The 26,560-nt window shown below is 47.5% G+C and overlaps 1 protein-coding gene across 1 annotated transcript in view; it reads left to right on the top strand.

Annotated features, from left to right (window-relative positions):
- utp20 (UTP20 small subunit processome component) overlaps positions 1–26,560 on the top strand; it is a 139,105-nt gene that overhangs the window by 49,268 nt on the left and 63,277 nt on the right. Inside the window, exons 25-33 of the mRNA XM_080191390.1 lie at positions 5,236–5,361; positions 6,221–6,387; positions 8,090–8,298; positions 11,866–12,000; positions 13,023–13,102; positions 17,125–17,351; positions 19,124–19,268; positions 19,974–20,061; positions 22,247–22,390. Coding sequence (XP_080047516.1) covers positions 5,236–5,361; positions 6,221–6,387; positions 8,090–8,298; positions 11,866–12,000; positions 13,023–13,102; positions 17,125–17,351; positions 19,124–19,268; positions 19,974–20,061; positions 22,247–22,390 — 1,321 coding nt within the window. The remainder of the gene's footprint in view (positions 1–5,235; positions 5,362–6,220; positions 6,388–8,089; positions 8,299–11,865; positions 12,001–13,022; positions 13,103–17,124; positions 17,352–19,123; positions 19,269–19,973; positions 20,062–22,246; positions 22,391–26,560) is intronic.

Below are 26,560 nucleotides of genomic sequence, written 5' to 3'. Positions count from 1 at the left end.
TCATGTCAAGAGGGCTAGAATACAAGGACAGCAATGTACTTCTGAGGCTGTATAAGACTCTGGTCAGACCCCATTTGGAGTATTGTGAGCAATTTGGTGCCCCATATCTAAGGAAGGATGTGCTGGCCTCGGAAGGTGTCCTGTGGAGGTTTTTAAGAATGGTCCCTGGAATGAAGAGCTTGTTGAATGAGGAATGGTTGAGAACTCTGGCTTTGTACTCGTTGGAGTTTAAAAGGATGAGGGGGGATCTTGTTGAAAATTACAGGATGCTACGAGGCCTGAATAGAGTGGACGTGGAGAGGATGTTTCCATTAGTAGGAAAAACTAGAACCAGAAGAGAGAACTTCAGACTAAAGGGACAACCCTTTAAAACAGAGGCGAGGAGGACTTCCTTCAGCCAGAGAGTGGTGAATCTGTGGAACTCTTTGCTGCAGAAGACTGTGGAGGCCAGGTCATTGAGTGTCTTTAAGACAGAGGTTCTTGATTAATAAGGGGATCAGGGGTTATGGGGAAAAGGCAGGAGAATGGAGATGAGAAAAACATCAGCCATGATTGAATGGCGGAGCAGACTTGATGGGCCAAGTGGCCTAATTCTGTTTCTTTGTCTTATGGATTCTCCTGTGGGTGCATGTGCACGTGTAAATTGATGTGGAATAGCCAGGGAGATTTCATTTGCAGATTTAGTTCCTCTGATTCAGAAATCCATAATCCAAAACCCTCGGTGATTGTCCATAGATTCAAATTTCATAACCATTGTCGAAAAGCCAGTTAATCGAAAGCCAGCTTTGCAGCAGAATTATACCAACTTACAGAACACTGATTTTGGAGAGGTTTGAGAAGATATGCTCAGAGATAGATGGGCTGGTCTGCGTTGACTTGAAAACTCTAGAAATTTCACAGGGCGTGGAAATGGCTGCCTGTAATGCTAAAGACATTCAGAAGGTCAGTGTTGGTGCCCAGGCAAAGCGCGGCATCAAGTGAAGGAATAGGTTGCAATCAGAAAGGTGAAAGCAGTGGAGCTTTAGTTGTGGTCGACCTCGGTGTATGAATCATTGCAAATTTATGGATGCTGTTTGACACTGGTTCAACAAGAAGGGGCATTTAGCGAAGGACGGCAGGGGTGCGAAGAGCAAGGCCAAGCAAGAACATTTAAATTTGAAGAAGCCTCCATCAGGTACACCTGTGGACAGCTCAGAGCAGCAGAGGAGCTACCATGTTTACTGTGAATGAGGCACAAGCAGGGCCTATTTTTACTACAGTTGTGGGCGATGGTAAGCACATGCAAATGAAGATGGGTATGGGAGCCTCCGCGTCAGTAATTAGTGACATGAGCACCAGCCTCTACTGTGGCACAGATTTAGTCTTCGGACGCCCACCGCAGAGTCCACACCATTGCTCAGGACGTTGGAAGTCCATATTGGGTCTAATAGTCAAGCAGCAAGGGCACATCTCCTTGTGGTCAAAGGGAAGGGGCCAGGTTTGCTGGGGGGGGGGGGGTGGGGGGCGCGATTGGCTCAGCACAATCCCACTGAAGTGGCATTAAGCACACAAGAGTGACTGGAGATGTTGCCAACAGATATCTGGATGTGTTGAAGGATGAACTGGATACACCACCTGATACTACTGTGAAATTGTGCACAGATCTTCAGGTTGCTACTCGCTTCCCTGAGAAGGAAAGTAGAGGTGGAGTTGGAACGGCTGCAAGGGCTTGGAGTGATTGAGCCAATTCGGTTATCTCATTGGGCAACGCCAACTGTTCCTGTCCTTACAAATGATGACATGCTGCGTTTCTGTGGTGGCTACAAGCTCACCATTAACCAGGTTTCCAAGTTGGATGTTTATCGGTTACCTAGGGTGGAAGATTTATTTTCAGCCCTTGTGAGAGGCAAGACGTTTTCATAACTGGACGTGAGCCAGGCTTATCAACAACTCTTGCCAGAGGAAAATTTGAAGCAGTACGTGACCATCAACATGCATAAAGGGTTGCTCTCGTACAGTCATTTGGTTTTTTGGTGGCCCTCCAGTCTGGTGGCCCTCCAGTCTGGTGGCCCTCCAGTCTGGTGGCCAAAGGAGAATGGACAAACTGTTACCAGGCAACCCTCAGGTTGCAGCCTACTTCAATATTTTAGTTACAGGGAAGACTGAGGAGGATCACCGCAGCAACCTGGATCAAGTTTTAAAAAGGGTTTTGGAGGCAGGGCTGCATCTGAACAGGCGAAGTGCATTTTTCAGGCACTGAACATGGCGTATCGAGTCCACAGAATCACTACACAGGCTTATCTCCAGTGGAGGGGAAAGTTCAAGCCATTGAGGAAGCTTCGGAGCCCAGGAATGTGGCCGAGTTCGGTCATTTTCAGACTTAGTTAACTATTATGGGAAGTTTTTGCCAGTCCTGTCAACAGTGTTGGTTCCATTGTGCCTACATCTGTACAAAGAAACCCAATGAAAATGGGAGTTCACACAGAGGGAGGCTTTGCTGGATACACTAAAGCATTGTTAAAATTGGCTGATCTGGTCCATTTTGATCAATGAGGTGGAGATGCCGGCATTGGACTGGGGTAAACACAGTAAGAAGTCTGACAACACCAGGCTAAAATCCAACAGGTTTATTTGATAGCAAACCCAGAAGCTTTCGGGGTTTGCTGCTTTGTCAGGTGAGTGGAGAGTTCCTCTGATGAAGGGGTAAACCCTGAAAGCTTGTGGGTTTCCTATCAAATAAACCTGTTGGATTTTAACCTGGTGTTGTGAGTCTTCCATTTTGATCCAGACAGGGAACCTACCCTGTCATGTAATGCCCTATAATACGGGGTTGTACTTTCTCACTCAATAGATGACGGTTCTGAAAAACCCATTGGTTTTGCATCATGAAGCTGACAAAGGCTGGAACAGGATACTCTCAGTCGGGCAAAGGAGGCCTAACTCATTTTTATGGTGAAAAGGCTTTATCGGTATCTCTGTAGTCACTCGCTCACTAGATGTACCGAACACAAACCGTGGATGTGTCTTTTTGGTCAACCCAAATGCATTCTTCGCAGGATCTCGGACAGAACACAGCACCAGGTTCTCTCCCTGTCAGCTTACCAGTATAACGTGGTGTACAGGGCAGGGAAGGACAATGCAAACACAGAAGCGCTGAGATGTTTCCCTTTAGCAGGCAGGCTCACTGAGATGTTCTTTCCTCCAGAGACTTTTTTTTTGCTTGAGATACTTTGTTTCTCCAATGAATGTTGAACAGAAACTATGTGGTGGATGGACCAGGACCCTGTGCCTATCGCAGGTGAAGAGATTCCTCTAGCAGGAGTGGCCGACGGTTATAGGGGATCGTGAACTGAGGCCATGCGCAATGGGGAGAGCGTGCAGGATGGTTGTATCCTCTGGGGGTCCACAGTGGCCTCCCACCTTCTGGTCGTTCATGAGTCTTGGCTGAAGTTCGTGAGGCTGAGCTGGGTGCCTCCTGAATGAAATGTTTAGCAGGCTGTGTGTTTGGTGGCCAAATGTGGATCAGGTCTTGGAGGACAAAGTCCCGTATGTCAGCTCATCCAGAGGACGGTGCCACCAGCACCACCACATCTGTGTGAGTGGTCTGATCATTCCTTCTCGAGACTTGATGTGCACTTTGGAGGGTCTTTTGTGGGTGATATGGTTCTAGTCATTGTGGATGCGCTTTCTAAGTGATTAGATGTACACATCCTGAGCAACATTACAGCTCCCTTGGCCATGGCAAGTTTTTGCAACTCATGGTGGGCACCACATTGGCACAGTGGTTAGCACTGCTGCCTGACAGGGCCAGGGGCTCGGGTTCGATTCCAACCTCGGATCACTGCCTGTGTGGAGTTTGCACATTCTCCCTGCATGGGTTTTCCGCAGTGCTCTGGTTTCCTCCTGCAGTCCAAAGATGTGCGGGTTAGGTGGATTGGCCGTGCTAAATTGCCCCTTAGTGTCAGGGGGATTAGCAGGGTAAATGCATGGGCTGACCGAAATAGCGTCTGGGTGGGATTGTGGTCGATGCAGACTCGATGGGTCAAGTGGCCGCCTCCTGCACTGTAGGGATTCTATGGTTTACCCAATTCTCTTGTTTGTGATAATGGTACAACGTGTACAAGTGATGTGTTCCAAGAGTTTATGCAGAGGAATGGATGCGCCATGTACGTACTGACCTTCCCTTGCAGTTTCGATTGGTTTAGCAGAGGAGCTGTTCACGCACTGAAAGAAGGACTGTGGAGAATGGTGAGTGATGCTTTGGGAACCAAGCGTTCAAGGTTCTTATTCTGTACCACACCACAAACAGTAACAGGACTCTCACCTGCTGTGTTACTGATGGGTCAGAAGGCAATGTCCCCCTGGATCTGCTACATCCAGATGTTAAAGTGGGAATGGGAAGGAGACAGGAAACGTCTGAAGAAACATGACTACCATGATGAAGAGAGATATTTCAGCCCCAGTGATGGTGTACACGTGAGGAACTTTGGCAACAATTAAGCTGCTGCCTGGAGTTACTCTCAACCAAAGTGGTCCAGGATCTTTGAAACTGACCAATAGAACAGTCATTTGCAGACACCGGGATCACATTTATCTGCCCCTTGACTTGGGAGACCGCAACAGTTCCAGATAACACGGTGAAAATGCTGCTATGGACATTGGACAGGAATGTAGTACAAGGATTTCCACTGGATCCTGCTCCAGGAGAGGATGAGGGACATTCCTCCACAGATACTCAATCTACTCCTGCGCCCACAACTCCAGCTCCACTGAAACAAGCCTCCCAGTTTCTACAGAGTCACCAGTGATACTGCGCAGGTCATAGTGTCATTGCAAAGTCCCTGAAAGACTAACGTTTGGTTGAGACATGAGTTTCACCATGGTTCTTTGTGGGGGATTGAAATAAGGTGGGGAGATACAAATGTTATGGAGTGTTACCATAAGCATCTTCCTATACCCACCTTTAGTGGGTATGGGCATGTGGGCTTTCGCAGGTTTAATCTGACCACGAGGGACCTATGTAACTCACTGCCCCCAGTTCTGAGTCTATGCTGTAAAGTATCTCGATATATTTATCAATAAATTTGAATATCACAATGCTTTCCACTACCATTTTGTGGTCAAAGTTACCACAAAATGGTTTAGACTGCACTTCTTGCAAAAAAAAATCCAATTTCTGAAATCAATGGAGGAAAATCTCTTGTTTCAATTAACGTTTACACATCTGATTGAACTAATCTTGGTTTCTTGGTGCAGGGAAAATCTCCAGCGATTGCTGGAGGACCACACCTTCAAAGATGAAATCATCCACTTCAGCATCGCAGAGGAGACGACCATTGTGTCAGCTGCACACAGGGCTGAGCTTGTCCCAGTTATAATGAGGTAAGCAACGCAGGGCTTGTAAATGTTTTTATGAGGGCGGCATGGTGGCACAGTGCTGCCTCACAGCACCAGGGACCTGGGTTCGATTCACAGCTTGGGTCCGCTGTCTGTGTGGAGTCTGCATGTTCTCCCCGTGTCTGTGTAGGTTTCCTCCGGGTGCTCCGGTTTCCTCCCACACTCCAAAGATGTGCTTTTTTGGTGCATTGGCCGTGCTAAATTGACCCTTAATTTCCTGAGAAGTGTGAGTTGGAGGGATTAGCGGTATAAACATATGCATTGCAGAGAAAGGAGTTGGGTGGGATTGTTGTAGGTGCAGACCTGATGGACCGAATGGCCTCCTTCTGCACTGTAGGGATTCTATGATAATGTAGACAAAACCATACAGCAGAGAACGAGTGTAAAGCATTATACTGGGTGGAGGAGGACAGGGGAACAGAAGTTATGACCTGACAGATGTTGCCCAGCTGTTGTTCCACAAATCAGTTAACTGGACTGGGGCTCAAGCCCCTCGTCTACAAATGGAAAAAGATTTGGCAACCTTCCCACTCCCGATTAATGACTCACTGACAGCCTGCTTGACTGTGTGGCTTAACATTGAGTCTACAACACAGAGAGAGGTCATTCGATCAAACTACCTTGTTTATGCTGCCTCTAAGCTTCCTTCCACCACTGTTACTGATCAGAGTGTTCCTTCGTGTGTTTATCAGGTTTCTGGACAGTACTCTTAGATTGATGGACACAGAAGTGTTTCAATGCGTTACTGTTCCCTTTTAGCAACTGTTGATTTCAAAACTCCAGAAGTAAATTAAAATCCTTCCTGTTAAAAATGTTTAATCCCATCTCCCTTTCTCTTTTGAAGGATTCTTTATGGACGCATGCGGAGCAAAACTGGGAAGAAAACACAAGGCCGAGCAGCGTCAACGATCCGCATGGGCATCGTTCTAAACTTCCTGGCTGGCTCGTTGCCTGAAGAAGTCGATATCTTCCTCTCTCTCCTCCTGGAGCCGGTGAAGCATTTAGCTGAGGGTATGCACTGCCACAACTCTGCATTGTTTAAATTGGATCCTGCTGTTCCTTTTCACTGCCCCTGTAACTTGCCTAAGAACTTTATTTTTATTTATCCTTTCACGGGATGTGGGGGTCGCGGGTGAGACCAGCATTTATTGTCCATCCCTAATTGTCCATGAGAAGGTGGCGGTGAGTTCTCTTTTTAAACCGCTGCAGTCCCTGAGATGCAGGTACATCTACAGTGCTGTTAGGGAGGGGGGCTTCCAGGATTCTGACCCAGCGGCTGAAGGAACGCCAATGTATTTCCAAGTCAGGAATGTGAGTGGCTCGGAGTTCCGTTGTGTCTCCTGACCTTGTGATTGTAGATGGTAGAGTTTGGGGTTTGCAAGGTGCTGTTTGCTGTCATGTGTAACTTTCTCAAGCACTGATGAAGGGCATTGGCCTGAATGGCTGTGTGCATTTTAAGTTTGTGGTTTTCAAAGTGGGCTTTGCAAATTAGCTTTGGGCGTTCTGATTTAAAACCATCCATGCAGATATCTGCTGCCTTCCTCTTTGAGATTTTCACTTTCCCAGTATTGGAATCATGGTGACATTCTGATAATCCCATTACCATCATCTAATGAAGATTGTGTTGTGGTATTTGATGTGGGCAGGTTAATGGTGATGTCCTACCAGACAAATAGCCAGTGGTACCCTGACTTCAGGATCGCAATTTCATGGTGCCCCCTCTCTCCCCATAGCCCTGTGTCAATCCCAAAACTAACCCCACTGATCCACTCTCTCTCCATAGTCTTGTTTGACTCCCAAAACTAATCCCACTGCCCTGCTCTCTCCCCATAGTCTTGTTTCAATCCCAAAACTAATATAATTTTCCTGTTCTCTCCCCATAGTCCTGTTTCAATCCCAAATCTAATCCCACTGTCCCGTTCCCTCCCCATTGTCCTGTTTCAATCCCCAACCAATCTCATTACCGTACTTACTTGCCCCATTCTATCCCCGTAGCCCTGTATCAATCCCAAACTAACCCCATTGCCCCGCTCTCTCCCCCAGCCCTGTACCAATCAAAATCTAATCCCACTGCCCACTCTTTCCCCACAGCCCTGTATCAATCCCAATCCAATCCCACTACTCTCACACTCTCCTGTACTGATACCTGTTTATTCTTGTGTTGTGGGAGCCACACACACACACACGATGCAGTTTTTGTTGACTATGTTCCAGGTTACCCGGAGAGTATTAATTCAGCCACGTGGGATGGAATTGGAGATAAGTAGGCAAGCTAGGGCGAAGATGCCAGGCTTCCCTTCAGAGGGATGTTCACCAAACAAAACGATTTTGAACAGAACCTGGCAGGTATCACAGCCGCAAAGCTCCAAGTTGATTGAATTTAGTTGCACGACTTGCCCCTGGTGGGATTTGAACTTGCGACCTTTGGATGGCAGATTGAATATTTTTTATGTATTGAACGTAAGCAATATCAAATCAGCAGTGAGGCCGCAACTGGCCTTAGGGTTCAGCTGGGCTGTTTTACACACACTCACTCAATAGTCTGGATTGCAAAGGGATAGCTGTAGAATCAAACACCTCTGTGATTATCAAAAACTCTGATGCAAACGGAACGTTCAAAAACACCTCCCCCACTGGAGAGGGTGTAATGTCAACAGGTTTGGAGTTTGCATGTTGTATGCTTCAGGCTAACTTTTTATCTCTCTTGCATCAGGCTCCTGTCTGCCTTCAGTATTACAGTCGGCAAAGTCTCTGGATCTGTCGAAGGTTTTGCCCGTTGGGCGTCAGCACGGTCTGCTAAACAGCATTGAAGCGGTGACGAAAAGACTGGGCCACCTAATCGACGACCACCTGCCAAAATTGCTTCAGATTGTGCTCTGCATGACTGCAGCGATCTCGCAGATTCTCCACTTGAGAGACCAGGTGAGCTCTGTGAATACCCCATGTTCAGGTATCTGCTGAGCGCTGTGTGTGTGTGTGTGTGTGTTGGGGGGCGGGTGGGGTGGTGGTGGTGCTGGGTAACACACCTGAGTCAGAAGATTGTTAGTTCAAGCTGCGCTCCACAGGCTTGAGCACGTAATCCTGTCCCCAAAATCCAGTGCGGTACCAAGGGAGTGCCACATTATTCAGAGAGCACTGACTTTCAAATCCGCGGTTAGCACTGCAGCCTCACTGCTCCAGGGAACCCGGGTTCGATTCCTGGCTTGGATGACTGTGTGGAGTTTCTCCCCATAGAATCACAGAATACTACAATGTAGAAGAGGCCTTTCAGCCCATCGAGACACATGAAAAGCCCTGACCTGCCCACCTAATCCCACTTGCCAGCACCTGGCCTATAGCCCTGAATGTTATGGTGTGCCAAGTGCTCATCCAGGTACTTTTTAAAGGATGTGAGGCATCCTGCCACCTCCACCCTCCCAGCCAGCGCATTCCAGACCCTCACCACCCTCTGGGTGTTTCACACCCTTCACTTTTAACCTGTTTCCCCTCGTGACTGGCTCTTCAACGAAGGGGAACAGCTGCTCCCTATCCACCCTGTCCATGTCCCTCATAATCTCGAACACCTCGATCAGGTCAACCCTCAGTCCTCCCTGCTCCAAAGAAAACAACCCAAGCCTATCCAACCTCGCTTGTCTGCGTGGGTTTCCTCCGGGTGCTCCAGTTCCCTCCCAAAGTCCAAACTTGTGCAAGTCAGGTGGGTTGGCCATGGTAAATGTGTGTGGGGTTACAGGGATAGGAGGGGGAGGGGGCCTGTTAGAGAGAGCAGAGTCTATGGGCCGAATGGCCTGTTCTGCACTGTAGGGATTCTGTGATTCTCTGTTAAAAGCGAGGGCCCATCTGCCCTCTCCGGAATGGACGTGAGAGATCCCAGTACACTGCTCGAAAAATAGCCAGCAAGCTTTCTCCAATTGTGTGGCTTATATTTATCCATCAACCAAGGTCACAAAACCATAGTGACAAAGTTCATTATCACACTGCTGTTTTGTGGGATCTTGCTGTGCATCGTTTGATTGCGTGTTTCCTACATTACAACAGTGGCTGCACGTCATTCCTTAACCACGAAGTATCGTAGAATCCTACAGCGCAGGAGGCCATTCGGCCCATCAAGTCGGAACTGACCACAATCCAACCAAGGCCCTATCCCCATATCCCCATGCATTTATTCTAGCTAGTCCCCCTGACACTGAGAGGCAATTTAGCATAGCCAATCCGCCTAACCCACACATCGTTGGACAGTGCGAGGGACCCAGAGGAAACCCACGCAGACACAGGGAGAATGTGCAAACGCCACACAGACAGTTACCCATACAGGGCTACGGCGAGAGTGTGGGGCCAGTGGCATTAGATTGGGATTGATACAGGGCTATGGGGAGAGAGCGGGGCAGTGGTATTCATTTGGGACTGATACAGGGCCGTGGGGAAAAAGTGGGCAGTAGTATTAGTTTGGGGACCAATGCAGGACAATGGGAAGAGAGCTGGGCAGTGATATTAGTTTGGGATTGATACAGGGACTCGGGTCCCTGGCTCTGTGAGGCAGCAGTGCTAACCACTGTGCCACCGTGCTGGCCTAAGTACTTTGTGTTTGCTGGGGTGTAATATTACTCCACTATGAGGAGGAAGCTAAGTTCTCACAAAGGGCTTCATCTTACTTTGAATGATGCATTCTGCTAAATCTTACACCGGATTGCTTTACCATTTATTTAGCAGAGAGATTAACCTTTCTTGCGCCATGCGGTATCAGATTCACGGTAGTGCTGTTGTTGCCAGCTGCAGTTGAGGTATTGGCCTCGCTGTGGCCGTTTGGCGTTAAGGCTGAGGTTCAGGATTCGCATTGTGTGTCTAAGGGTGAGCCAGCTGACAGTCAAATGCTGGGGGAGACTTGGTGCATTGCAGCACTGACAGTCAGCGAGGATTATTGAGCAGAGAGTGTGAGAGTGGGAAATGGATTGTTCAGAGAATAGGTAAATAGCCTACAAGTATGCAGAGAGGATCATGGATTCAGTGAATCTGCTCACATCGAATGGACTCATAAGAAGATGGAGTAAATAGTCTTGTCCATTCTGTGAAGCAGTCACTTCAGTTTAGGATTGTATGAAATGAACCCTCTGCTTATTGGAGTACAGGAGGCGGGGGGTGCCCGATGTGTAACTCTGTGCAGCTGGATGCTGTGTGGCAATGTGACCTGGTGAAATCAAGTTTTACATACAAAGCTAAATTGCTCTACATAACAGCATTCCCACAGCCGTTCAGCCTCTCAGTTGCAGTCCAGTAATAAAAGATGATGCAAGTCCAGCTTCTTCACAAAACCACTTTACAACTCCACCACACACACACAGCCCCCACACCCAATGCCACCTGTCACCCCTTTATATATCCCGGTGGCTGCTATTAAACAATTAACATACAATAAGGTCTAAAGTGAAACGTTGCAGTCAACCCATTTCTAACACAGTGCACTAAATCAGCTAATATTATAACAGCTGGTTGAGTGCTGCTGACAGTTACTTTAATGCTTAAAAGGTTTAACTGCTCTGCAAAGTAAAGTTTATTTATCAGTCACAAGTAGGTTTGCATCAACACTGCAATGAAGTTACTGTGAAAATCGTCTAGTCGCCACACTCCGGCGCCTGTTCAGGTACACAGAGAGAATTTAACATGGCTAATGCACCTAACCAACAGGTTTTTCAGACTGCGGGAGGAAACTGGAGCACCCGGAGGAGACCCAAGCGGACACGGGAAGCATGTGCAAACTCTGCACAGACAGTGACCCAAGCCGAGAATTGAACCCAGGTCCCTGGCGCTGAAAAGCAGCAGTGAATCAGTTGCTGCAGGATAATGCAGTTAGATGTCGTTATTCGAGACAGTGCAGACTAGGATGCAATAACACTTTAACCCAGTGATTAGCACTGCTGCCTCACAGCGCCAGGAACCTGGGTTCAGTTCCAGCCTTGGGTCACCGTCTGTGTGGAATCTGCGTGTTTTCCCCATGTATGCGTGGATTTCCTCCAGATGCTCTGATTTCCTCCACACTCAAGATGTGTAGGTTAGGTGGATTGGCCAAACTATATTGCCCCTTTTTGTAGCCCCAGAATGTGTCGGTTAGGGGGATTAGTGGGGTAAATATGTGGGAATAGGGCCGGGGAGGGATGTTCTGTTGAAGGGTCGGTGCAGACAGGATGGACCAAATGGCCTGTTTCTGCACTGTAGGGATTCTATGGTTTTAATATTGCTGTTATTGGGATCTTGCTGTGTGGGAAGTTAGCTGCTGCATTTCCTACATTACAATAATGGTTACAATTCACAGGTAATTCATTGGCTGTGAGGGTCTCTGGGAGCCGTTAGTAGTGAAAGGCGCTACCTAAATGCAACAGGGTTGTCCGTTTCTCTTGAGATGAGGGGCAGAAGCACGACCCCTGTTGAACCTGTTCAGTTTGAGGTACAGCTTGTTGCGAGGGTCATAACTAAAGGTTTTCCGTGTCTTACCAACAGATCCAGCCAAAGTATATAAACCCGCTGAAAAATCTGAGGCGCCTGGGAATCAGTCAGATTGGTGCTTTCTTTGAGTCCTACGCGTTCACAACGGATGAGATTGACGCAGTGTTTCATGCTGTGGTGTGGCCACAGGTAATGGTTATTCTGTCACACTTGGCTTTCTCTCTCTGCTGTGCCACATTGCGGGCATGCCCTCAAACCCTGACCCTGAACAGATTAAGGAGGGGTTTTCTTTTACAAGGGAACAGGGGAAGGCCATTGATCCGGTTTGACAATCCGATCAGACCGAGTCTGACCTGGATCCTATCTCCATTTGCCTTGGTGCTCCCATCTTTACTCTCCTTGCCTGACCATCTCGACCCTTCCCGGTTTCGGAATTTCAGTGGGACCTCCAGAACCCACACCTTTTGGGTAGTCGCGGAGGGAACGAGAGAGAGAACCAGATTTCTATTCCCCTTTACCATAAGAAGTGCTTCCTGATTTTCACCCAGAATATTGTAATTTCTTTCCCCTGAGAAAGAATAATTTCTTTCCTTCAACCGGATTAGATCCTTGAATATTGATGAACCTGGTTGGTTTTTTTGATGGTGGGAAGGTGAAGGGGGCGAGGTGACAGTGTGTGCTGGGCTCCGGGGGCCGTTGGTACGTTTTGGGTCAATGTTTTCACTGGAAAGATCGCAGGCTGGCGCAGGTAGCCCAACTATTGCACCCTCATTCTTTCGTAAGATGCGGGCGTCACTGCCCCTTCAGAATTTATTGCCTATCCCTAGTTGCCCTTGAACTGAGTGTCTCTCTCCGCCATTTCAGAGGCAGTTAAGAGTCGCCCACGTTGCTGTGGGTCTGGAGTAACGTGTGGGCTGGGCCGGGGGCCCACGCGTGGGCCGGGCCGAGTAAGGACGGCAGATTTCCTTCCCAAAAGTATGTTAGTGAATCGGATGGGTTTTACAACAGTCGACAATAGTTTCACGTTCACGGTTATTGAGATTTGGCTTTTCAATCCCAGAGAGTGTTGATTGAATTTGAATTCTACCAACTGCCCCGGTGGGATTTGAACCCCGTGTCCGCTAGAGCATTAACCTGTGATTACGAGACCAGTTACAGTTCCACCATCTTTCCAATTGTCATTAACCGAGCGTCTGTTTCCATGTTGGCAGATTAACAAGCTGGCTGCTGAAGGGCAGAATGCACCCACTCCTCTCCTGAAACTGATCCACATCTGGAGTAAGAATGCCAGGTGAGGAAAAAGTGTCAGCATCTGTAAACACTCGGTGTTCTTTGAGTGCATCGCTTTATGTAGGGAATTCACCAAGCTTTGGAGTTCCAATGATATTAAAATGTTCCCTGGCAAAATTTGAGTCAAGGTAGTTTCCGCGATCTATAGGTTAACGGGTTATTTTAAAGCATTGTTGTATGATTGGTTTTCAACCCTGGAATCCATGCTTGTTGCAAAAACCAGATGCTTGAACCCTTATACAGCCTCCTATTTTAAATGGAACACCCATTATAACATCGTAAAGGTGATTCCAACAGTTCCTCATCAACAGTTAATGATCCATCTTCAACTGCAGCCACTCCTGGTTAGCAACTAACTAATAACCATAATAAAATCACAGAATCCCTCCAGGGCAGAAGGAGGCCATTCGGCCCATCAAGGCTGCACTAACCGCAATCCCACCCAGGGCCTATTCCCCTAACCCCACATATTTACCCTGCTGATCTCCCTGACATGAGGGTCAATTTTAGCATGGCTAGCCAACGTAACCGCACATCTTTGGACTGTGGGAGGAAACCCGAGCATCTGGTGGAAACCCACTCAGACATGGAGAGAACTGGGCAGACTCCACATGTGGATATGCCAGCGTTGGACTGGGGTAAACACAGTAAAAAGTCTGACAACACCAGGTTTAAGACTTAAACCTGGTGTTGTCAGACTTTTTACTGTGCAGACTCCACACAGACAGTGACCGGAGGCCGGAATTGAACCCATGCTCCTGGTGCTGTGCACACAGTTATAGTTAGTAGCTGAAGGTTTAACTTCTGCCACTCCAAAGCCTGTGCTGATCAGCAACTTGCAGAAGGTTTGACAGATCCGTAACCCATGGAGAAACCTCTCTTGGTTAAGTGGGCAGCACGGTGGCACAGTGGTTAGCACTGTTGCCTCTCAGCACCAGGGACCCAGGTTCAACTCCTGGCTTGGGTCACTGTCTGTGGGGAGTTTGCACTTTCTCCCCGTGTCTGTGTGGGTTTTCTCTGGGTACTCCGGCTTTCTCCCACAAGACGTGCTGGTTAGGTGCGTTGACCTGAACAGGTGCCTGAGTGCGGCAACTAAGGGATTTTCACTGTAACTTCATTGCAGTGTTAATGTAAACTTAATTGTGACGTACAAAAAATAAAGTTGTTAAAAGTTTATTTATTAGTGATCACAAGTAGTTTTTATATTAACACTGTAATGAAGTTACTGTGAAAATCCCCTAGTTGCCACGCTCCGGCACTTGTTCAGGTACACTGAGGGAGAATTTAGCACAGCCAGTGCACCCTAACCAGCGCGTCTTTCAGACTGTGGGAGGAAATTAGAGCACCCGGAGGAAACCCACGCAGACACGGAGAGAACATGCACACTCCACCCAGACAGTGACCCAAGCCAGGAATCGAACCCGGGTCCCTGGAGCTGTGAGGTAGTAGTGCTAACCACTGTGTCACCTTGCCGTCCCTGAAGCTGAAGCTTGTGTTTGTTAGTAACTAATTAAAAGCACATTGGTTTGAGATTGACCGAAGGTCCCACCAGTCAGTAGGTAATGGAAACATTTATTTTTAAAATTCCTCCACGGGGAGGGACTTGAACCTGGAGCTTGTGACCCACTGCACCGCAAAACTTAGTAAAAATATCCAGGGCCATGGGGAAAGGGCAAGGGACCTAGCGTTAATTGTATAGCTCTAACAAAGGGCCAGCACAGGCACAATGGAACGAATGGCCTCTTTCTGAATTGTATCATTCCATGCCCCTAGCTTAGTGTTAGAACAAAGAACAATACAGCACAGGAAACAGGCCCTTCGGTCCTCCAAGCCTGCGCTGCTCACTGGTCCAGCTAGACCATTCTTTTGTATCCCTCCATTCCCAGTCTGCTCATGTGACAAGTCTTAAATGATCCCAGCGTGTCCGCCTCCACCACCCTGCTTGGCAGTGCAAACGGTGTTGGAGAAGCTCGCTGGGAGCTTGGCTGGAGTGCAAACGGAGGCTACCAGTGTTTTGCTTCACTTGTCATCTGCATTTCAGGAAGGCGTGCTGCAGTTTTGGCAATTATTTTGCTGTTTGAGGCTCTGCCAGTAACATTGGAGACAGACACGCATTTTCAGAATCACATTCACGCACTGATTATTTGAATGAATAAAATTTAAGTGCATCACTCTTGTAGATGCAGAGTTGGGGAAGGAAATTGTCCACTTGGTTTAGTTGCACGGTTTTTGTAAACTTATTGCCCATCATAGCGAGGGGGATTGAATATAAAAGTAGGGAGGTCTTGCTGCGGCTGTATAGGGCATTGGTGAGGCCGCAGCTGGAGTACTGTGTGCAGTTTTGGGCACCGTACTTACGCAAGGATATTTTGGCCTTGGAGGGAGTGCAGAGGAGGTTTACTAGGCTGATGCCGGAGTTGAGGGGGTTGAGCTATGAGGAGAGGCTGAATAAACTAGGCTTGTACTCGTTAGAGTTTAGAAGAATGAGGGGAGATCTCATTGAGACGTATAAGATGATGAATGGGATGGATAGGATAGAGGTGGAGAGACTCTTCCCGCTCAGAAAGGACAGTAGGACTAGGGGGCACAGCCTCAAGATAAAGGGTGGGGGGGGGGCGGTTTAGAACGGAGTTGAGGAGGAACTTCTTCACTCAAAGGGTGGTGAGTCTCTGGAATTCTCTGCCCGTTGAAGTGGTGGAGGCTGCCTCGCTAAATATTTTTAAGACGCGTGTTGATGGGTTTTTGATAAGAGGAGGGGATTAGGGGTTATGGGGAGAGGGCGGGAATGTGGAACTGAGCCACGACAGATCAGCCATGATCTTATTGAATGGCGGGGCAGGCTCAAAGGGCTAGATGGCCTACTCCTGCTCCTATTTCTTATGTTCTTATCCCTGATTGCCACTGAAGTGAGTTTCTCACTTGACCATTTCAGAGGGCAGTTAAGAGTCGACCACATTGCTGTGCGTCTGAAATCACATGTAGGTCAGACCGGGTAAGGATCTCAGGTTTCCTTCCCTGAAGAAACATCAATGAACCCAAACATCAACGATGGTTTCATGACCATCATAGAATCCCTATGGTGCGGAACGAGGCCATTCAGCCCATCGAGCCTGCACCAACTCTCCAACAGAGCATCTCATCCGGGCCCTTTCCCGTAACCCAACATATTTACCTCGCTAATCCCCCCTCGCCTATACATCCTGGGACACTGAGGGGCAATTTAACATGGTCAGCCCAACTAATCACATCTTTTCGGACTGTGGGAGGAAACCCACGCAGACACGGGGAGAACATGCAAACTGCACACGGACAGTGACCCAAGCCGGGAATCGAACCCAGGTCCCTGGCGCTGTGAGCCAGCAGTGCTGACCACTGTTCCATACTTACTAATTGAACTGATGTTGCCACAGCACAAGCTTGCGCCGTGGGATTGCTAGTCCAGTGATGTCACCACTACATCAGTTAGCAATGCTCAATAACCCATTGTGTTTTCATGCCCCTTCGTGGAAATGTTTCTTTAAATGAGAATCCTCGGAGTAGTTCCCCAACAGCTGATGAAATAAATAATATCATATCAGCACTCTCAAAACCTTTTGTGATTTTTGTGTAACTCTATCAGGTTAATGTTTTGTATTTTAGTTGGGAGGGAAGGGGGAATCCAGTCACTGCTGCCTCACAGCGCCAAGGACTCAGGTTCAATTCCAGCTACACTCCAAAGAGGTGCGGGTTAGGGGGATTGGCCATGATAAATTCTCCCTTAGTGTCAGAGGATTCTACAGAGTTATGGGAATAGGGCTTGGGTGGGATTGTGGTCGATGCAGACCCGATGGGCTGAATGACCTCCTTTTGCACTGTAGTGATTCAGTTCTCTCTGGTTTTCCGATCTAATCTCTGGTCCCTCTCTGAATGTTGTTTTGGAGTTTAGGGATCTAATGGAGAAAAGTTGGGCAGCAGCTCCTCCTCCTGGTGTGCTGTCGACTCTGCAGCGTGTGTTCTGATGTTCCTGTTGTACGTGTTTTCCAGGTACTTCCCGCTGTTCGGCAAACAGCATCCCGACCACCCAGAGTCTGACGTTCTGACCAACATCTTCGCCTTACTGTTGCGCCCGAACATCAAGGAACGCGTGGTGACGATTATCATGGACATTGTTGGCAATCTGCTGAGCACACCTGACTTCACGCCAACAGAGGAGATGTGTGCCCTGACTGTTAATGACGTGGCCTTTCCAGAACCTTCTGACTTTCCCGAAGGTACTGCCCTTCCCCAGCATTGTATCGCTCTGATCCGAGTTAGTGGTTTACACCGCTGGACTAATAATCCAGAGAGCGAGAGTTCAAATCCCACCGGAGCTGTATGAAAACTGGAGTTCAATGTGAAAAATAAATTAAGATCTAGGAGCAAAGGACAGGTTTTGGTAAAAGTGACCATAAAGTTTATCAGATTGTCATTGAAAACCCGGCTGGGGAGGCTAGCCGCTCTCTGGATTCACTTATATCCAGTCCACTATTGGTTCAAGAGGCAGCCACCCCCTTTCCCCAATCCCCATAAGTTTCTCACGGTAACTCCATAATGGACAGCAAATGTCAAGAGTTCAAGAATGTTGGAATCTTGGAGTCATTTAGCCCTTTACTTACCTGTTCTGAAATGATTCAAAGCGCAAAACCTTCTTGGTAACAGTGGAGGGGAACGTCTGAAGTTAATGAAGTCTCTTTCTGTGGATTTTGTTTTCGGCCAGCATTTATTGCCCACCCCTAATTACCCTTGAGAAGGTGGTGTTGAGCTGCCTTCTTTATCCGCTGCAGTGGCTGTGGTGTTAGTACACCCCTGGTGCTGTTAGGGAGGGAGTTCCAGGATTTTGACCCAGTGACAGAAATGGAATGGTGATTTGATTTGATTTATTATTGTCGCATGTGTTAGCATACAGTGAAAAGTATAGTTTCTTGCGCACTATACAGACAAAGCGTACCATTCATAGAAAAGGACAGGAGAGAGTGCAGAATGTAGTGTTACAGTCACAGCTAGGGTGTAGAGAAAGATCAACTTAGTGTGAGGTAGGTCCATTCAAAAGCCTGACAGCAGCAGGGAAGAAGCTGCTCTTGAGTTGGTTGGTACGTGACCTCAGAGTTTTGTATCTCTTTCCCAATGGAAGAAGGTGCAAGAGAGAATGTCCGAGGTGCGTGGGGTCCTTAATTATGCTGGCCGCTTTGCTGAGGCAGTAGGAAGTGTAGATGGAGTCAATGGATGGGAAGCTGGTTTGCGTGATGGATTGGGCTTCATTCACGACCCTTTGTAATTTCTTGCGGTCTTGGACAGAGCAGGAGCCATACCAAGCTGTGATACAACCAGAAAGGATGCTTTCTATGATGCATCTGTAAAAGTTGGTGAGAGTCATAGTGGACATGTCAGATTTCGTTAGATGATATATTTCCACATCAGGATGGTGGGTTGACTTGGAGAGAAACCTCCAGGTGATGATACCCCATGGTATCTGCTGCCCTTGTCCTTCTAGATGGTAGCGGTCATGAATTTGGAAGGTGCTGTCTGAGGAAGCTTGTTTAGCTCCTGTAGTGTCATAGTCGTAGCGCACAGAGAGAGGCCCATCATGTCTGAGACAACCATCAACCACCTGTCTATTCAAATCCCTTTTTCCAGCACTTGGTATGTAGCCTTGTACGCTGTGGGTGTTTCAAGTGCTTATTTAAATACTTCTTGTAGATGGTTCTGGACACAGCGCCAGCCTAACTGTGTGACTGACTAGCAGACATTAGAATCTCACAAGCAATTGTTTGTAACGTGAAACCAGTAAAATATTTTTGAGTCACAATTTGTGCACAGCAAGATTCCACCAACAGCAATGTAATAGCAGTCCTACGGATCCCATTCCCCTCTTCAACCCGTCTTCACCGTTAACTCTCGGGGTTTTTCCCAGATGAGCACTGCTTTATGAATGAGGTATTTGCTGGATCCATTTGGTTAAAACCCTCTTTGATGAAGTGTTTTCTGTTTTTTTTTTAATGTGTAGGCTGTCCAAGCGTGGGAATACGTCTTATTCTGTCTCATATTTCCTCCATTCTGCAATACCTCAACAAGGCCGTTGGAAGTAGAAGACTGATGAAGGCGAAGAGCGTGCACAATCAAGTCGGTAGAGATCTGAACATTCTCTCAAGGTAGTTTCCTGTCAAATTTACCCTTTCTATATTCTAATTCTAACTAATTCCATTTCCTTCGTTGTTTTTTTAAATTGATCCTCGGTTAGCACTAATGCCTCACAGTTCCAGGGACCTGGGTTTGATTCCCGGGTTGGGTTGCTGCCTGTGTGCGGTCTGCACGTTCTCCTCGTGTCTGCGTGGGTTTCCTCCCACACTCCAGAAATGTGTGGGTTAGGTGGATTGGCCACGCTAAATTGCGCCTGAGGATGGATGCGTGGGGATAGGGCCTGGCTGGGATTGTGGTTGGGGCAGACTCGATGGGCCGAATGGCCACCTCCTGCACTGTAGGGATTCTGTGATTAAGGCAAGGGGCGGAAGGTTTACAGAGGATTTGAGGAGAAACTTTTTTTAACCCGAGGGTGGTGGGAATCTGGAACCCTCTGCCTGACAGAGAGACGGAACCCTCACAATATTTAAGCAGCATTTAGATAAGCCCCTGAACATGCCACAGTACACAAGGGTGTGGACTAAGTGCTGGAAAATGGGATTAAAATGGATAGGTGCTTGATGGCTCGTGCAGACATGATGGGCTGAAGGGCCCCTCTTGTGCTGTAAAATTCTATAATTCCCTGAATAATTCAGCTACATTGCAGCCACAGATTAATATCAAGAAGTTGATTTTTCTAAATAATCTGCATCGGTTGATTTTTTTTTTCCCCCCAGGATAAGTAAGTTTGTACAGGATAAGGAGCAGAGTTCAGTTCTGATCCGTCTCTTGATGCCTTATTTCCACAAACCAAATACATCACAGGTAAGGGACTCTTTGCCATGCATTTGTATGGAGGGAGAGTTGGGGTCGGGGTGGAGGGAGAGTTGGTGGGGCTGGAGGGAGAGTTGGAGGGGCGGTGGGGCTGGAGGGAGTGTTGTGATGGAGGGGAGGGGGGGTGGGGGAGAGTAGGGCTGGAGGGGAGGGTGCGGGTGTGTGGAAAGACAGACAGGACAATGAGAGAGGGTGAATCACCTTTCTGTTCAGGAATTTCTGTGGCTGTGTAAGAGGAACGTCGCAGATGAGGCAGAGACTGCGAGGTGCAGGAGATTCAGAATAAACCATTCATTCTTTCTCTTTTGCTGTGTTTTGGTAACTGGGGGTCAGAGCTCTGAGATGAGCCCCATGGAGGATGAATATTTGGAAACAAAGCTACGCAGCGAGTTGGTGTGATCGAGGTGTGCTGCCCAAGAGGCTGGTGGAAGCAGATTCAACTGGGAGTTGGATGAATACTTGATAGAAAGATTTGCCTGGCTCTGGGGAAAGAGTCAGGGAGTGGGACTAATTCACTTTCGAAAGAGCCGGCACAGACATGATGAGCTGACTAGTCTTCTCCCGTGCTGTCACATTCTCTGAATTAGGGGAGGCGATGGCCTAGTGGTATTATCGCTGGGCGATTAATTCAGAAACTCAGCTAACGTTCTGGGGACCTGGGTTCGAATCCCTTCATGGCAGATGGTGGAATTTGAATTCAATAAAATTGTCGGAAAAACCCATTCGGTTCACTAGTGTATTTTAGGGAAGGAAATCTGCCATTCTTACCTGGTCTAACCTACATATTGACTCCAAAACCACAGCAATGTGGTTGACTCTCAACTGCCCTCCAAGGGCAACTCGCAATGGGCAATAAATGCTGGTCAGCCAGCAAAGTCCATGTCCCACAATCAATAAAAAAAATTGTTGGAGAGATTTGCAAATAATTTGGAATGGCTGGATTTCTAGAACTCGTCCAGTTTCCTGATGACGAAATAATGTTAACCATTAGTCTGTGAGGTGTTTGCACATTCTCCCTGTGTCTGCGTGGGTTTCCTCTGGGTGCTCCTGTTTCCTCCCACAGTTCGAAAGATGTGTGGGTTAGGTTGATTGGCCATGCTAGAATTGCCCCTTGGTGTCCTGAGATGTATAGGTTAGAGGGATTAGTGGATAAAATAGGTAGGGACATGGGGATAGGGAATGGGTGGGATTGTGGTCGGTGCAGATTCGATGGGCCAAATGGCCTCTTTCTGTACTGTAGGCTTTCTATGATTGAAAATCCTCACTGCTGCACTGGCAAATCATTAGTTCTAGACCAGCTACTGATGGTGAACATTTGAATGTGATTTTGTCCGATAGTCAATCGCTCCTGGAAGCTTTTTGGGTTGATTTAGCGGGAGCACTATAAAATTGCGAGGTGTTGCAGTCTTCCCATCCTACTGTAAATGAAATACATTTTAGTGTCTCATCATTCTGCCATACTGAACACCAGAGATGTGTTTCTGAAGCTTTCCATCTTGTATTTATCAAGACAAACACAAGAATGCCAAGTTTCAGAACCATCGCAACAACTTAATGCTTCAGGTGAAAAGGGTGCTGATTGGTTGGCAAGTTGACTCTTAGTGGCTGACACGTTGCCACGGAGAAAGCGACGGGGAACAAAGTCGTTCCTGGGTAATTCAGAACAAGCCACGACTCTTGAATAATTTGACTTTTGCTTGCAGAGGAAGGGTCCCTCTGTATGAATATATGTCACCTGAGTATATCCCATTGTGACAGATTATTTTAAATCGGCTGTGAATGTAACTATTAGCGCACTCTGAATTGTTCCACAAGTGGTAACCAATTGCAGAATCACGTGTAACAGTAGACCTTTTGTTCTGAGTTTTGCAAACGTCCGTACTGTGCCAAGGGAAATGCAAACAAAAAGAATACGTTCAAACATTTCACCTTTTGAATCACCAGAAATTTTGGGAGCCTATGGTTTTCCCCATTGCTTTCTCTGGGCTAACATCTTGGCCAATCAGAGTCAGCCTGCCAACCAGTTGTTCCTCCTGTAGTATGGGTGGTTATGATTGTTTGAAATTTGTCATTGACTGCAAGGTAGAATATCTCCAGCAACGTGTCTGTCTTTTCAGCGATGCCTGTGTTCTGTAATACCAACTGACCGTCTCATCGTTGTCTGTAACTCCTACAGGACACGGAGATCGACATTCTGCAAACCATTCAGAACCTCCTGAAGCGCTGCTCAACCCCGTTTGACTTTGTTAAACCTTTGGGTGCCCTCTTCTCTGTCATTCAGAACAAGCTTTCCCGCCAGACACTCTGTTCAGTCTTTCAGGTACAGTATTCGAGCAGCTAACTCAGTTGAAGTTGTTGGGCAATTGTGGAACATAAGAACTAGGAGCAGGAGTTGGCCATCTGGCCCCATAAGCCTGCTCTGCCATTCAATAAGAACATAGCTGACCTTTTTGTGGACTCAGCTCCACTTACCCGCCCGTTCACCATAACCTTTAATCCCTTTACTGTTCAAAAGTGTATCTGTCCTTGCCTTAAAAACATTCAATGAAGTGGCCTCAACTGCTTCACTGGACAGGGATTTCCACAGATTCACAACCCTTTGTGTGAAATTCCTCCTCAATTCAGTCCTAAATCTGCTTCCCCTTATTTTGAGGCTATGCCCCCTCGTTGTAGTTTCACCAGCCAGTGGAAACAACTTCCCTCCTCCTACCTTATCTCTTCCCTTCATAATCTTGTATTTTTCTATAAAATCTCTCCTCATTCTTCTGAATTCCAATGAGTATACCCCCAGTCGACTCAGTCTCTCCTCATAAGCCAACCCTCTCAACTCTGGAATCAGCCTAGTGAACCTCCTCTGCACCCCCTCCAGTGCCAGTATATCCTTTCTCAAGTAAGGAGACCAAAACTGTACACAGTACTTCAGGTGTGGCCTCACCAGCACCTTAAACAGCTGCAAAATAACCTCACTGTTTTTAAACGCCATCCCTCTAGCAATGAAGGACAAAATTCCATTTGCTGCTTAATTACCTGCTGCACCTGCAAACCAACTCCTTGAGATTCCTGCACAAGGACACCCAGGTCCCTCTGCACAGCAGCATGCTGCAATTTTTTACACTACACTTGGTCCCCAATTCAAAATCATCTATGCAAATCTTAAACAATTGCAGTCCCAACACTGATGGCTGAGGCACACCACTAGTCACAGATCGCCAGCCTGAGAAACACCCATTTATCCACACGATTTGTTTTCTGTTAGTTAACCAATCCTCTATCCACGCTAATACATTACCCGTAACACTGTGCACCTTTATCTTATGTAGCAGTCTTGCGGCACCTTGACAAATGCCATCTGGAAATCCAGATACACCACATCCACAGGTTCCCCATTGTCCATTGCGCATGTAATGTTCTCAGAGAATTCCACCAGATTAGTCAAACATGACCTGCCCTTCATGAACCCATGCTGCATCTTCCCAATGGGACAATTAGATCCAGATGTCTCGCTATTTCTTCCTTGATGGTAGATTCAAGCATTTTCCCCAGTTCAGAAGTTATACTAACCGGCCTATAGTTACTCGTCTTTCGCCTACTTCCTTTTTTAAACAGTGGCGTCATATTTGCTGTTTTCCAATCTGCGGAACCACCCCAGAGCCCAGTGAATTTTGGTAAATTGCCACTAGTTCATTTGCTATTTCTCCCCCCATCTCTCTTCAGACCCTGGGATGTCCTCCCAGGAGCCAGGAGACTTGTCTATCTTTAGCCCCATTAACTTGCCCAACACTACCTCTTTCGTGATAATGATAGTTTCTAGGTTCTCATTGCCATAGCCTTCCTGTCATCAATTTTTGGCATGTTATTTGTGTCTTCCACTGTGAAGTCCGACACAAAATACCTGTTCAATGCCTCAGCCATTTCCTCATTTGCAGTTATGATGTCCCCCTTCTCGTCCTCCAAAGGACCAATGTTACCAAATGGTTTTTCCACTAATATTTTTGAAGAAAAGATTGCTTTGTATATCTGATAAGAACATAAGAAATAGGAGCAGGAGTGGGCCATCTAGTCCCTCGAGCCTGCCCCGCCATTCAATAAGATCATGGCTGATCTGAAGTGGCTCAGTTCCACTTTCCCGCTTTCTCCCCGTAACCCTTAATCCCCTTGCCTACCAAAAACCTATCCACCCGCATCTTAAATATATTTAGCGAGGCAGCCTCCGCCACTTCAACGGGCAGAGAATTCCAGAGATTCACCACCCTTTGAGTGAAGAAGTTCCTCCTCAACTCTGTTCTAAACTGCCCCCCACCCCCCCCCCCAAACTTGAGGCTGTGCCCTCTAGTCCTGCTGTCCTTTCTGAGCAGGAAGAACCTCTCAACCTCTATCCTATCCATCCCCTTCTTCATGTTATACGTCTCAATAAGATCTCCCCTCATCCTTCTAAACTCCAACGAGTACAAGCCCAGTCTAATCAGCCTCTCTTCATAGTTCAACCCCCTCAACTCCGGCATCAGCCTAGTAAACCTCCTCTGCACTCCCTCCAAGGCCAAAATATCCTTGCGCAAGTGCGGCGACCAAAACTGCACACAGTACTCCAGCTGCGGCCTCACCAGTGCCCTGTACAGTTGCAGCCAGACCTCCCTACTTTTATATTCAATCCCCCTCGCGATGAAGGCCAGCATCCCATTTGCCTTCCTGACCACCTGCTGCACCTGTAGGCTGGGTTTTTGCAACTCATGCACAAGGACCCCGAGGTCCCTCTGCACCGTAGCATGCTGCAGTTTTTTGCCCTTTAAATGGTAATCCCTCCTACTATTATTCCTGCCAAAGTGGATAACCTCATACTTGCCAACATTGTATTCCATCTGCCAGGTCCTCGCCCACTCGCTTAGCCTATCTAGATCTCTCTGCAGACTTTCTACACCCTCCGCACCATTTGCTTTTCCACTTATCTTTGTGTCATCAGCAAATTTCGACACCCTACGCTCAGCTCCCTCCTCCAGATCATCTATATAAATGGTAAATAGCTGAGGCCCCAGCACCGATCCCTGGGGCACTCCACTAGTTACCAACCGCCAATCCGAATAGCACCCATTGATACCAACTCTCTGCTTCCTATTTGACAGCCAATCCTCAATCCACGCTAACACCTTACCCCCAACTCCATGCCCCCTAACCTTCTGTAACAACCTTTTGTGCGGCACCTTATCAAACGCCTTCTCTGCTTATCTAATCGTGTCTGCATTTTCTAACTATTGATACACCAACTATGGCTCAGTGGGTTGGGTACTTGCTCCTGAACCAGCAGATCAGGGATTAGTATCCCACTCCAGGGATATGAGCCCAGAGTTCAGACTCCGATGCAGTGCTGAGAGGGGAGTGCTGTATTGTTGGAGGTGCTGTCCCACTTTGTTTCCCGTTGTCTCTCTCACTCTCCCTCTCTGTCTCTCTCCCTCTCTCTCTCTGTCTCTCCCCCTCTCTCTCTCTCTGTCTCTCTCTCTCTCGCACCCCCCCCCCCCCCGCCCCGCCATCTAATCTTATTTTTATGTAATTACTTGACTGTTCTGCACTGTATTTTCCCCCTCCCCTAATCTAAGTCGAGTCACAATAAACATGGCTGTTCCCACTCGGAGTAATATGAATCCTCTGACCGTGGATTTTCTCTTGAGCCAGTGTTGACGGTGAGTGTACAGGTGCTTCCGGGTTGTCAGCAATGTTTTATTAGGTTGTGACGAGGTTAGGTCTTTTGTGAAACTGTTGTCATGTCATTCAGCTTCATGTGTAAATTGAGACGGATTATCATTGATTTTGTTTTGTCTGGTAACAACGAGTGAATAGATGAAACACAGCCAAAAGGTCACAGATTGTTTGTTAGCCGGGGTCTGATTTCACAGATGAGGAAAATAAAGCACCTGAAGCCCTGGTGTTCAGCTCTTGCCAGTGTTTCTGGGAGAACGGACACGAGGGTTCAATGACCAACTTTTCTTTGTAACAGAATTCCGCAGCACTCCACTTCCCGTTGATCCGCAGTCTGTGCTCTGGATCTGATCCGGGAACGTGATTAACGAGTGCCGGGCTTCCTGCTTTGCTTTGTTCCGGACTTTATTCAGGCTCCGACTCGACAACTGTGTGGAACACAACTAATTAACGTCGGTGTTGATGATGCCTTCTGTAAAAATACAGCCTGAAGTGCATCGAAAATTGGCAGCCGCATAGAAGACGCACTAATTCCAAATGATGCACGTGAGGAAGCAGCGATTTAGACTGCTGACTGAAAGGTCATCAGTTGGCTTGGAAACCTGTTAGGAAACTTGCTCATTTATCAAACATAGAATCCCTGCAGTGCAGAAAAGACCACTCGACCCATTGAGTCTGCAGACTCTGAATGGCCTTTTCTTTCTGCGCAGTAGGGATTCTATGAGTTAAATGGCAGAACAAGCTCGAGTGAGCAAGTGCCCTATTCAAGTTGCACTGCATTTTAAATTGCACTGAATCTGAT

The sequence above is a fragment of the Carcharhinus amblyrhynchos genome, chromosome 6 (genome assembly GCF_965287045.1).
Source record: "Carcharhinus amblyrhynchos chromosome 6, sCarAmb.v2.hapA, whole genome shotgun sequence".
NCBI lineage: Eukaryota > Metazoa > Chordata > Chondrichthyes > Carcharhiniformes > Carcharhinidae > Carcharhinus > Carcharhinus amblyrhynchos.
The sequence above is the reverse complement of the archived record's forward strand: the minus strand, read 5'-3'. Positions and strand labels throughout refer to the sequence as shown.